At 42.7% G+C, this 12,963-nt stretch overlaps 1 protein-coding gene across 1 annotated transcript in view; it reads right to left on the bottom strand.

The window, feature by feature from the left end:
- PRSS12 (serine protease 12) overlaps positions 1-12,963 on the bottom strand; it is a 110,452-nt gene that overhangs the window by 77,141 nt on the left and 20,348 nt on the right. Inside the window, exon 3 of the mRNA XM_069978452.1 lies at positions 8,684-8,828. Coding sequence (XP_069834553.1) covers positions 8,684-8,828 — 145 coding nt within the window. The remainder of the gene's footprint in view (positions 1-8,683; positions 8,829-12,963) is intronic.

Below are 12,963 nucleotides of genomic sequence, written 5' to 3'. Positions count from 1 at the left end.
TGCATATTCATGTTTCCCAGGGGGCAATGCACCTAGTATTTCCCTGCTTTGAGCGCTTTCACTAGCAGCCGGCAGTGTTATCATTTGGCTGGTCTCCCTGAGATCAGCAATCTGTTTTTCTTATAGAGGGAGATCGTCACCCTGGGGGTGGGCGGTAGAGATGAGTGAACCAGCCGGATTTCTGGTTCGTATGAACCAGAACTCTCGGCGCCTGATTCCCGCTCTCTGCAGGCTCCGTGCAGTGGGTGGATACAGTCGGAGTACTGCCTGGAAAACTGGGATACAGCCTATGGGATAGGCTGTATCCCAGTTTTCCAGGCCGTCCTTCGGTTGTATCCACCCGCTGCATGGAGCCTGCAGACAGCGGTAATCAGACACCGAGAGTTCTGGTTCATATAAACCAGAAATCCGGCGGGTTCGCTCATCTTTAGTGGGCGGGCCGGTAGCCGGGAATAGACTGGCGCTGAGCAGCAGTTCAAATAAAGCACCACGGCACTGGCATCCCCACGCTGGAGCCAGTCTATCCTTATAAAACACCTAACGCAATGTACCTTTTTTGTTTAAGCAAAAAATTCTAAACAAGAGCAATAAAACAAAGGAGACAAGCCCTAAATACTACCAAACTTTAAAAACACTTGAAATGTCACATGCTAATCCCAATTGCGTCCAAGTTGGGATACCCCAATCAACCTGGCCCTAGAAAGCATTGCATGGGTATCACAGTACACAATACCCTATTTAATAAAGCAGTATACAGGTAAAAAAAAATGATAGATAATGTTTAGATTTCACCATGTTTGGTCCAAATCAAAGGGTCAGGTGGGGACAGGAACACCCCATGCGTTTCGCAGTCCTAATGGTTTCTTCAGGGGTGTTCCTGTCCCCCACTTAGCATGTGACATTTTAAGTGTTTTTAAAGTTTGGTAGTATTTAGGGCTTGTCTTCCTTGTTTCACTGCTCCTGTTTAGAATTTTTTGTATAGGTATTTTTCACTTAAAGTAACTGTTGATGTACTACCTTCTTCTGTATATTCTTTTTTATGTCTTGGTGTTCTTGATTACAAAGTTAAAAGTCAAATCTGGATACGAAGCAGTTTGTGCAATATCCTGACACTATTTGGGTCCAATAGTCGTCATTGAAGGTGAAATAACAACAGAAGCATCTAGATATTCTGTAACATACTTACCTCCACCCATTCAAACGCCATTCCCAGGATTGCATAGAAACAAGTGTAAGGAAATACGATTCCGAGTACTGTCAGGAGACTGGAGTGTTGTGTCAGTCAAATACGGCTTGGCATTCTAGATCTCCCTAATCCTCCCTGAGCTGGATTATAAAGCACTTCATCCGCCGAGAGGTGCCTGTGATAGGTCTTACCACACACACACATCTGCCTGTTGTTCTACAGCCCTCCCTTTGCTTCTTGGATTCTTCTTGTGCCTTGTAATTTGCTTCTGCTCCTTGACCTTTGACCTCAGACTGATATTATGGCTACACCTTTGCCTTTGTGCCTTATTTCCTGATGTGACATCTTGATCTGACCTGGCTAGACTGTCCTTGTTTCTTAGGGTCCCATTAAGTGAAGCAATTTTTACCAATTAGCTATTAATGATAAACGATAGCAAACTAGATCGTATAGAAAAATCTCAAGTCTTCCCATACTTATGAGCTGCTGTATGCCCTACAGGAAGTGGTGTTTTCTTTTCAGTCTGACACAGTGCTCTCTGCTGCCACCTCTGTCCGAGATAGGAACTGTCCAGAGCAATAGAAGTTTCTATGGATTTGCTGATGCTCTGGACAGTTCCTGTCTTGGACAGAGGTGGCAGCAGAGAGCACCGTGTCAGACTGAAAATAAAATACCACTTCCTGCAGGACATACAACTGCTGATAAGTACTGGAAGACTGACCGGGGGACATGACCGAAACCTTTAAATATGTTAAAGGACTAAATGAGATTCAGAAGGGAAGTGTTTTTAGGGGAAAAATGAACTGAAGAACAAGAGGACACAGTGAGAGGTTAGCTGGGGGAAAGATTAGAAGAAATGTGAGAAAATATTACTTTAGTGAAAGAGTAGTAGATGCTTGGAACAAACTTCCAGCAGATGTGGCAGGTACAGTAAATCTACCGTAACTGAAAGTGAACCTGCCTGGTATATACATATATCTGTCCTAAGAGAATAAGAAAGGAAATACTAGTAGGGCAGACTAGATGGAGCAGGGGGGCTTTTTCATCCGACAGTCTTCTATGTTTATATATTGTAGGACAGGGCTTATTGATTCTTTAGTCACCCAACATGTATATTACTGGGTATTATGGGTATTACTGAATATGTCATTTTGGGGCAATAAACTAAACCTTTTATAATACCCGACTTTTTCTACCTTATGGGACTAATAATAAATTGTTAAACCTTATTATGATGCAAACTAATTGTAGGAATGGGAAGTATATTCAATTTAATGCAATGCAAACAGCAAATAAAGGCTAGCAAGACTGATATGTTTAATGAAATGATAACTGGCACTGTGCCCGGGCAGTGTGAGCCGGGTGTTATCACCGAGGATAGACAGAGCTGTACAAACTATTTGTTAGTTGAGCTTCATGCATTAAGACATTGTTATAAATCAACACATAAACTGCACATTATTTTAACAGTCTTAGTGTATCTTAGTAAGTGGGTTCTCTAAAAGGGGTCACAGCAAGCAGGAAGAAGAGCAAAAAGTCAGCCAGTGGTTTATAGCCAATTCATCGTATAGACTTTCTATATATATTGATATAACGCTGCTCTCTATTCTCCAGGGCTACAGTAGGTTTTCTGTCTAGCATTAGCCCAAAATTCTGGATCAGTTTTAATAATAGGCAGAAGTTCAAAGTATACTGAAGATTTCCCATAAGAATGCCAAATTCAGAATGTGAGAGTGATCTGTGTATCTATGTTATCACTGTATTAACAAGCAGTTTACTTGTAAGGAATAGGGTAACGTTTTTCAGCAATAGTGTAATGTAATACGTCACCGAGGTCCCCAGTATTGCTTCCAAATGTGACGGAATAATGATCATTATATGACCGTCAAGGTAGACCTCGCTTTTGACTCCACTGGCCATGTGGGTTAGCGTTTCAAGTATATGGCCATTTTCACACAACTTAAGTTTCGTACTAATCACGGCGGGAACGGTACGCAACCTACGTTGTGCTGCAGGCAGAGGGAATCCCAAACAGAGTGCATACACATGGTATATACTCATGTCAATTTTCTGCGCCCCCTTTCTCCATAGTGTGCAGTGATGCGTTGTGATGCGGATGTGCACTGATGCGCCCGCATGAGAAGTCAGCGGCGCAAAAGATCATCCAGCCGGTACTGCCGATTGATCTTTTCTGAAACCGGCCGTTCCGTGACCTGGCCGGGTCACGGGACGGCCAGTCTCATACCAAATGTGAACATAGCCTAACTTTGCATATGTCTATGGATACATGTCATAATAAGAGGAACGAGCATGCAGACTGATGCATTTTAAAGTTAAGGACGACTTTGCGCTTTTTTGTTTTATTGGTTTGTTGTTTTCTAAATGCAAAATTAAAAACCTTAATATGTCACAGAAAAATAAGCGGGAAGCAGTATGTGGCAGCTAACTTCAAGTGTCTGCTGTCAATCATCTCCATTAAAGGAGAAGTTCGCTGATTTCTAAAACCCAGCAGCCAGCAAGGGCGGGGGGATTTATTACAAGTAGGAACTTACCTCTCCCTGTGCTCGGGGTGCGGTCGCGGGACACCCGCCGGAAGTAATTTTCCTCCCAAGTTGTGATGACGTCACGACTCAGAGTAAAAGGCCTGTCCCAGCTGGTGGACTGGCCCCTCAGCCAATCAGTGACTGGGGCGGCACCCTGCCCCAGTCACTGACTGGCTGAGTGGCGATTCCATCATCCGGGGCGTGAGATCCCAGAGCCCTGTCGGGATTCTGCGTCCACTCCTGCCACTCACTGCGGGCATGCGGAGAGGTAAGTTGTTACTTGTAATCAATTTCCCTTCTCCACTGCAGGCTGACTGGCGGCTTTTAGAAATCACCGGACTTCTCCTTTAAGCCAGCCCCCATAGACTTATAATGGACAAGACAGACATTGCAGTGAACCGGGGAATGCAATGTGCTACCGTGTACTTCTAACAGCTCATTTTCACGATTGGTGAGACCCCTGACTAATCAAAACTTTTAACATTTTATTTTATGTATTTATTTTCTTAACAGTGCCCATTTATGGGACTTTGTAAACATTCTTCATGAATTAAAAAATTCTACCATTTTTTGTTGCCAGAATGTGTCTATGACTTTCACCTGTTTCTGAAAGCTTTCTGATCTTCTACCAGTTTCATCTAGAAGCAAGCTGTATACAGCAGAGAACAGTGTGGAGAGTGAGGATAGCATACATAGAGGGCAGCTCACACAGACTGTAGACACAGAGGGAATGACACATGCTGTCGGAGAATCACAAGGGTTGTGTACAAGTGTGGCGATGAGGCAGAACAAAAAGAGAAGACTCTAAACTTCTAAACACACAGGAGTTAGGGTCCATTATCTGCGCCGATAACTTCACAAGGATTCTACCACTTGCCCGCGCGCCCTCCTGCTTGAATCTCTGCCCGTCCCATAGACTCCATTCTATGCTCAGGCAGATTCCGCCGTCCTCCCAAATAACTGACATCTTTAGGAGGACGGCAGAATCCACCTGAGCATAGAATGGAGTCTATGGGATGGGCAGAAATTCAAGTGGGATGGGAGGTGGGGGGGTGGAATGGCAGAATCCGCTGGAAGTTATCAACACGGATTCTGTAGTGTTAAAGTACCCTTAGGTTATGTGCACACTGAGGAATGGGGCAAAAAATTTCAAGTGGAAACCGCATGAAATTAGCCGCAGATTCCACTTGAAATTTCACCCGTAAAATCTGTACATAGCAATGTCACATTGTGTTTAATTGGATTTCCGCTCTGTTGATCACACAGCGGAATTTTCGTCTAGAATCTTTCGCCGCGGACATGTCAACTCTTTGGGCGGATTCCACTAAAGAAATCCTATAGATGTCAGTGGAGCTTGAATTCTGCTTGAATTCCGGTCGACTTACCTTCGAATTCTGCTCCTATTCTGCCATAGCTGAATAGACAATGAATTTCAAGCAGAAAACTTTCCTCTTCAATACCTTGCCTATTCCACAGTGTGAACATACCCTTATATTCCACATGAGAAAATGTTAGATGCTGGCTTCAAGCTGAATAAGCGGGGATTTAAAATAAACGAAGGGATGGACATTGCAGACTCAAACTTACTGCAACAATTTTAACTTACTAATGTATAACAATTATTTTTTTTCTATTTGGAGGTGTCCTTAGCCTAAGGATCTATGGAATTAACTATGACATTCGAACACCTGAGGCACACATCCTGAACAAACAGTCGTGATCTTAATAACTTCTTATACAGGACATCTGCCACATGAGGACAGGATTTAGACAAGAACACAACTTGTCATCTTCGATCCACTTGATAAAAATTCTCTTCCGCCATCCTTAGTTACTGTATGTTTCGGTGAAAGCTTTTTGACAACTAGTACCGTTATAATTACAGGTCCCTCTTGGGCTAAGATTTCTGTAGGAAATTATCCCAGTAACAACTGCAAAAACAAGTTGTAAAAAGGATAATGGGTAAATTATGTCTTGGAGGACTGTATCCTTTTGTAAAAAATTGCCTGTCACTTTAAATGTATATTTGACATCTGTGAGACTACTTAGTAACGCTTATGTCTGTTATAATGTTGTACATGTACAGTATATGGCTAAGTTCACACTACATATAAACATATAAATGAAGTGTATACACTGTATATACGCTCCGGCCGGGATTCCTTGCTGCTGCACTGAAAACTGAGACGTCAGTTTTGTGCTGCTGCTATTCATTGAATAGCAGCCGCACTAGACTGACAGAGCAGAGAATGTAAAGTGCGGCTCCGGACGCACTTTACATTGTCGGCTATGGTTAATTGGAGTGCGGGCACACCCGCATGCCAATAAAAAGAAATAAGGTTCATCCTGCAGTACCGGCCGGGATGAACTTTACTGACACTGTGGCCATTCTGTCATAGAACAGCCGGTGTCATACAGAGTGTGAACCCGGACTAAATGTGCATGCTAGTACGTTGCACTGTGTAGGTGTTTATTGAAGGAAATACAGAACAGTGGACTGCAAACAGGGATGTGGGATTAATGTGGCTGTTGGTAAAAGCAGTGGCGGATTAGAGTAGGGGAATTTGGGGGGTCCATGGCCACCTTATCCGTCTATATTGCCTTTTACCCCTGCTCAAGGAATCCAGAACCATTTACCCTGTATTCCTGTGCAATTGCCACATTCTGGTATAGCAGCAAAGGCTTGCTGGCTCCCATCTCCTTACTATCGCTTCTAGACCTGTGACCGAGAAGGAAAACCTGCAAGCAAGGATGACAGCATGGTTACACCATTACACATACTGCTTGTGCTGGGTGCTTCCTACAGGAAGATTGTAGCCAGGAAAGATAAGTTTCCTTTTTGTAACCCCTATTTCATTCAATTGGCACAAAGGGGGGGGACTTTGGGGGGGCATGATTAGGTTACCACCTACTACACAGGGTTACTATTGATGGTACAACTGTTGTGTTGGTGCCACTAATGGGAGCCAGCTATATATGGGGGCTGTTATGGGGGATAACCACTGTGTGGGGACCAATAATGGGGGATGGGGACACTGATGGAGGGTATCTACTGTCTGGGGTCACTAATGGCAGCTAACTACTTTGTGTGGCACTATTAGCAAGAGAATTAACTACTTTGTGGGGATGCAATATTAAAGTGGGGCTACTACTACTATGTGTGGGGGCACTATTATGGATGACTATGGTATATACAGTAGATACTATAAGAGGCACTAATGCTGTTTGGGTGACAAAAGGGAGCATTTTCACAGTAAAGTTAAAATGTCAGGTCTAGAGATTTGTTCCCTGGATTCAGTGGTTAGTACCTATTAGAAGAGGAGTGAAGCTCTTGAAATCTGCTTTGGGTTGATTTGATGGAATCAGCAGATGGATTGGTATATTATTTATTTACTAGGTCACAGCATACACTGTATATAGCATCACCACTAACTTCTGGGTGGCAGCACACGTTCACAGGCCAGCAAAAGTAGGAAGTAAGAGGAGATGTATACAGTATGGGAGAGATTTATCAAACATGATGTAAAGTGATATTGGCTCAGTTGCCCCTAGCAACCAATCAGATTCCACCTTTCATTCCTCACAGACTCACAGACACAGAAAATGAAAGGTGGAATCTGATTGGTTGCTAGGGGCAACTGAGCCAGTTTCACTTTACACCATGTTTGATAAATCTCCCCTCCCCTCTATGTTTGTGTTCTTGTACAGGAGTTGGGACCCCTGAATATAATTGAAGCCCCTTTCTTTAAATTTAGATAAAATGTTAAGAATCCATTGGTTCATCTCTAGCATCTGCCACAAGGGGCCCTAAAAATGGCAGCCAGTAAGGGCCCCTTCACACGTGAGCAAAAACCACCCGGATTTCCTATCATGAAATCCGGACGGATTTTCAGATGCATAGACTTTCATTGGACACGGACACCCTTCGGGAATTTTCCAGAAGGGTGTCCGTTCCGGAAAATAGGACATGATTTTTTAGAACCGGTCCTATTTTCATCCGGAACTCCAGCCCGGACGCCCCCATAGAAGTCTATGGGAGCGCCCGGGCCCCGGACGCTTTCCTGATGCACATCAGGAAAGCGTCCGGAGTTCCACTCACCCGGACCACCTTCCGCCGATGCCCCCGGTCTGCCCCGGCCTCCTGCTGCCTCTTCCTCCACTCCCTGGACCTCCCCGACCCGCTGTAAACGTCTCCCCTGCTGACAGGCCATGATGGTCAGGTCAGGTACCCAGTCACAGTATGGTGATATTGGTCAGCTCTGGTATGGAGGTGTTATCCAGTCACAGCATGGTGGTATTGGTCAGGTCTGATATGGCGGTGTTATCCAGTCACAGCATGGTGGTATTAGTCAGGTTTTCTATGGAGGTGTTATCCAGTCACAGTATAGTGGTATTGGTCAGGTTTTGTATGGCGGTGTTATCCAGTCACAGTATGGTGGTATTGGTCAGGTCTGGTATGGCGGTGTTATCCAGTCACAGTATGATGGTATTGGTCAGGTTTTGTATGGTGGTGTTATCCAGTCACAGTATGGCTGTATAGGTCAGGTCTTGTATGGCGGTGTTATCCAGTCACAGTAAGGTGGTATTGGTCAGGTCTGGTGTGGTGGTGTTATCCAGTCACAGTATGGTGGTATTGGTCAGGTCTTGTATGGCGGTGTTAAATTTGACGGCTGGAGCTATTACCTAGGTAGAATTGGTGAGTAAAGATGGGGGGGTCTGCAGGTTTAGTGCCTAGGGCAGTAGCAGCTGTTAATACGGCCCTGCGCAGAAGTCTTGTGCAGTCCTAGCTGACTAAGGTGTTATGGCTCTTCAGTGTACATCCATACTTTGAATTCAAGGTAGTTTTCACACACCAAAGTTATAACTGGAATTTCTGATACATTTCTCAAGTCTTAGATAAAAACAAATAAACTAAACAAAGAAGACAGACCAAGTTTTTGTTAAGTAAACTTACCCAAGTTCAAGCTGACGACATATGACTGATGCATCATCATCATCCCACTGGCTGCCGCAGATGGTTCCCCAGGCACCATTCACATAGACTTCTACTATACTTCCCTCTGAGTCACTTTTCTGGCTCCCCCGCAGACGCACTGACCCTGTTAATTGTTGAAAATGCATTTAGATGATGAACTGGAGCTACACAAATGGCATCCTGCTGTGTTTAGAGATGTATTTATTCCCCAGATATTGACACTCTGCTCCAGGGCAAATAGTTTTTTTGTACCTCAATTACCTTGAAGGGGAAAGCTATAAATTGTAAGGTCACGAACAGTGTTTGAGAAAGAATGTTAGCCGTATGAGTGCTGAGATGGATAATCCCGAGCACTTAAGACAGTTAGAACCTCAATCGGCCCTGTCCCTTTAAGATACAGAATATATAAAAATACTTCAACATGATATCATCTTTATGAGCAGCCAATATTTAAAAAAAATGGCCGTTTAAAGTTGCCCTAGAAATTAAGCGTAATTGATTTTATACTGACTAACGGTTCCAATTTTCCTGCTATGTGAATATTATAGAGGTTTATCAGGGACATGCACATTTCGGATCAATAAGTTATCCAAAAATGCCCTCGGAAATCTGGCAACACTTCATTCGGATATTAGGAAGCTAGTAAAATTCTAAAATTGGCATTAAAACCCATGATATGAAAGCTTATTGATTAACACTTCCTTTATAACAAGCTGTTATAGATAGGAAAAGTACATTTTATATCAATACATCAATATAAAAAATGCATTAGGTTGTAGATTAATGTGTCTGCGTGTCCATTATCACACCCTGAAAAGGAACAGAATAGCTTTCTATTAGACGGCCAATGCCTTCCTATATTATGATCATTGGATTTGTGAACTTCAGCGCTGAAAGTCAAAGTAAAGCTCAAAATCTTTCTATATTATTCTCTATCTATAGATATAGAGTAGATGTCTATTCTATTAAAGGAGAAGTCCGGCTATTTTGAGAATCCAGCAGCTGGCAGGGGCAGGGGGGAATTATACAACGAGTAGGCACTCAGGACCCCCACCGGAAGTCACTTTCCCCCAAGTTGTGAGGATGTCACGACTCAGTGGACTGGCCGCTCAGCCAATCAGTGACTGGAGTGGTGTCCCGCCCCAGTCACTGACTGGCTGAGCAGCCAGTCTATTGTGACTGGTCAGCTCCAGAGATCCCAGAGCCAGGCGGGGGTCCCGAGGCCAGTCCCGCCACTCAATACGGGAACGGGGAGAGATACTGTAAGTTCATATTTGTTATCAAACTCCCTCCTGCCCCTGCCGGCTTCCAGATTTTCAAAATGCCCTTTTTTAATATCAGATCCTCAGGTAAGTTTACTATGTTTATTACTTTCCTCCTTTTTTGAATTTCAAGGGACTTCCCCTTTAAGCTTTCTATATTATTAATAAAACTCTTTATATAGAGCAGAAATAGGGAACCTAAAGGGAATTGTAGTTTTGCAACAGCTGGGGGGCCGAAGGTTCCCTATCCCTGATCTAAAGAGAGAGAGCTGCACTTTACAATTTACATGTACAAACATTAGCAGATACAGCCGGCCAGGGACTTGTTTACATCAACTGTCTCAGAAGGGAGGGGGAAGGAGGGGGAGACAGAGAGAAAAGCCAACACACAGATTTTTGTATCTTTAGCAGAAAGCAGCAGCTCAGAATTGGAAAAAGGAGACTGAATAGATAATAACTAGAGATGAACGAACTGCTCAGACTTTTGGTCCACCAGCATCGGCGCTCTCTCATCATGCCGCATAGTTGCGCTCACGGGAATAGGCGGCCAGGATATTCCAGGGAATCCATGGTGAATTCCCTGGAATATCCTGGCCACATATTCGCGGGATCGCAACTATGCGTCCGGGATCACAGGCATAATGAGAGAGCGCCGATGCTGGCGGACCAAAAGTCCGGCGGTCCGCTTATCTCTAATTATAACAAGTATGGAAGGAATTGTTTGTTTCACCATGGGCAGCAAGATATGAAAAGTTATGTTTGAGCAGAATACCCCTTTACTTTGTAACTTTTTGCACACAAAAAAAACCCATGAACTCTACAGAGTGTAAAGAACAGAACTCATTTATTATCTTCTAGAATTATAGACCCTTTCATCTAATTAATTGAGTGAATAATATATATTATTTTTTCAAGTTTAGAAGGAGACTAACAGCAAGTTAGAAGACTCCAACCTGCGGTTATGGTCCCATAGTGCACTGGATGCTGAGACTAACGGTCATTTTCTAACCTTCATCCTCAGCACCCTTTACTTTAATCAATCAAGATCACCCTGCTAGTCTGCCCCTCCTTATGAATACTGAGGTGATACTCTGCAGTGATGTCACTGTGGTGCTCATCACTGCATAGTGCCAGATAAATATTCATGAGGAGGGGCGGGCAGGGGGGTGGTACTGGAGCTGAGGATGAAAGAAAGAAAATTACATAAAGCAATGTATATTTGTTATGTATTATATGTATCTACTATAAATCTCTAAAACACAATTCTATAGTAAGGCTGCGTGCATCGATTCTTAGGACTCTTAGGGGGAGTCATTTATCAAGGCTGGCATACTCGTACGCAAGTCCTAAATAAAGCCCCCCCCCCCCCTCTTTCCTGGCCAGATTTACTAAGAGACACACACTTCTTAGCACAGCTGGCCAGCCCTGCAGGTATTGCACGAAAATCTATACCTGCTCTGGAGCAGGTGTACATTTTTGCCTGGTTTACGCCATAATAAACCTTAGTAAATGAGGGGCCGGAGTAGGCCATGCCTCCTTCCCACCTTGCTTCTTTCAAATCAGCTGGTGCTAGCAAGTGTTAGAGATTTGTAATTTACTTGTATTAAAAAAAAAAAAAAAAATCTCGTCTTCCAGTACTTATCAGCTGCTGTTTGTCCTGCAGGAAGTGGTGTATTCTTTCCAGTCTTAAAAGCAGGAGAAGCTTTCTGTTTCAATATATTTTATTTGATTTTAACAAAAAGTGAAAAAATAGTGAACAGTACATTGTACAAACCATAACAAACAAAGAGGAAAAGAATAATAATGAACAATAATGTAAGTATTACATCAAACATCTATTGAAATAAAAAGAACAGGCATGTATCTGTTAACTAAATTATACATAAGTGAGTAACAAGTTATTATGAGAAGTAGAGGTTTTCTATGGGGATTTGCTACTGCTCCGGACACATAATGTCACAGACTGATGTGGCAGCAGAGAGCTCTGTCAGACTGGAAAAAAATCCACCACTTCCTGCAGGGCATACAGCAGCTGATAAGTACTGGAAGACATGAAATTTTTTTATAGAAGTAAAATACTTATCTGTGGCACTTTCTGGCCCCAGTGGATATTAAAGAATTCTTTTTCTTATTTTTTTCCCGTCGAATTACCCCTTTAACTCTACTTTATTATAAACCCAAAGTACATTGATATCATTCGTCACATCTGCATTTTTTTTTATTTTTTTTTCAGAAATAAAATGTAATTGCTTTTCTTTCCTCCAAAGGTTCTTTAAGTCAAAAATACAAAGAAAAAACATAAAACCAAACTAGAAGCAAAAAAAGCCTCCTCGGCATCAGCTTTTTACAGACTGATTATATATAATAAACATTTTTTGTTTCTATAGACATAAATCAATAAATTATTGCCACTTAGGGATTTTCAGAATTTCAATGAACCTAAAATTTCCTCACGCCTCCAGTTTTAATAGTAAGAGTAGTGTTTTGGCAGCTGACCTCGTTTAAACACTCTGGAAATGTTCTCTCATTTACTATGATAATGTTTATAGAATTATACTTCTGTCACACACAGAAAACATGGTTTGCTCTCTTTTCTGTTTCAATTCTCATGGTATGAAAAAGTAACTCATTTATCATAGAAATTAACCCATTACATCAACTTTAATGAATCCGACTTTTTCTAAGTAAGCAGAATCATAATTAATACTAACTACACAACCCATTTTCTTACCAGAAAACAAACTCTGAGACCTTGAAATTAAATGATTTGTTTTCATAAAAAGATTTCCCAGATTAGTTTTGGAAAATTCCCCATTCCCTCCAGCGATGGTCCTGTGACATTGGGGTTGCAGGGCCATTCCATGGCCTCCCTTCCCTGCATGTGCACGCTTTGCGGGGTTGGTGGTCGCTGACCGACACGGTGTGGAGATAGTGTAGGGACCCATGTGAACCCAGAGACCGGCACGTGGTACATGGGGCGGTATGGTTTGATCAAAT

Source organism: Dendropsophus ebraccatus, chromosome 7 (assembly GCF_027789765.1).
Source record: "Dendropsophus ebraccatus isolate aDenEbr1 chromosome 7, aDenEbr1.pat, whole genome shotgun sequence".
NCBI classification, from domain to species: domain Eukaryota; kingdom Metazoa; phylum Chordata; class Amphibia; order Anura; family Hylidae; genus Dendropsophus; species Dendropsophus ebraccatus.
The sequence above is the reverse complement of the archived record's forward strand: the minus strand, read 5'-3'. Positions and strand labels throughout refer to the sequence as shown.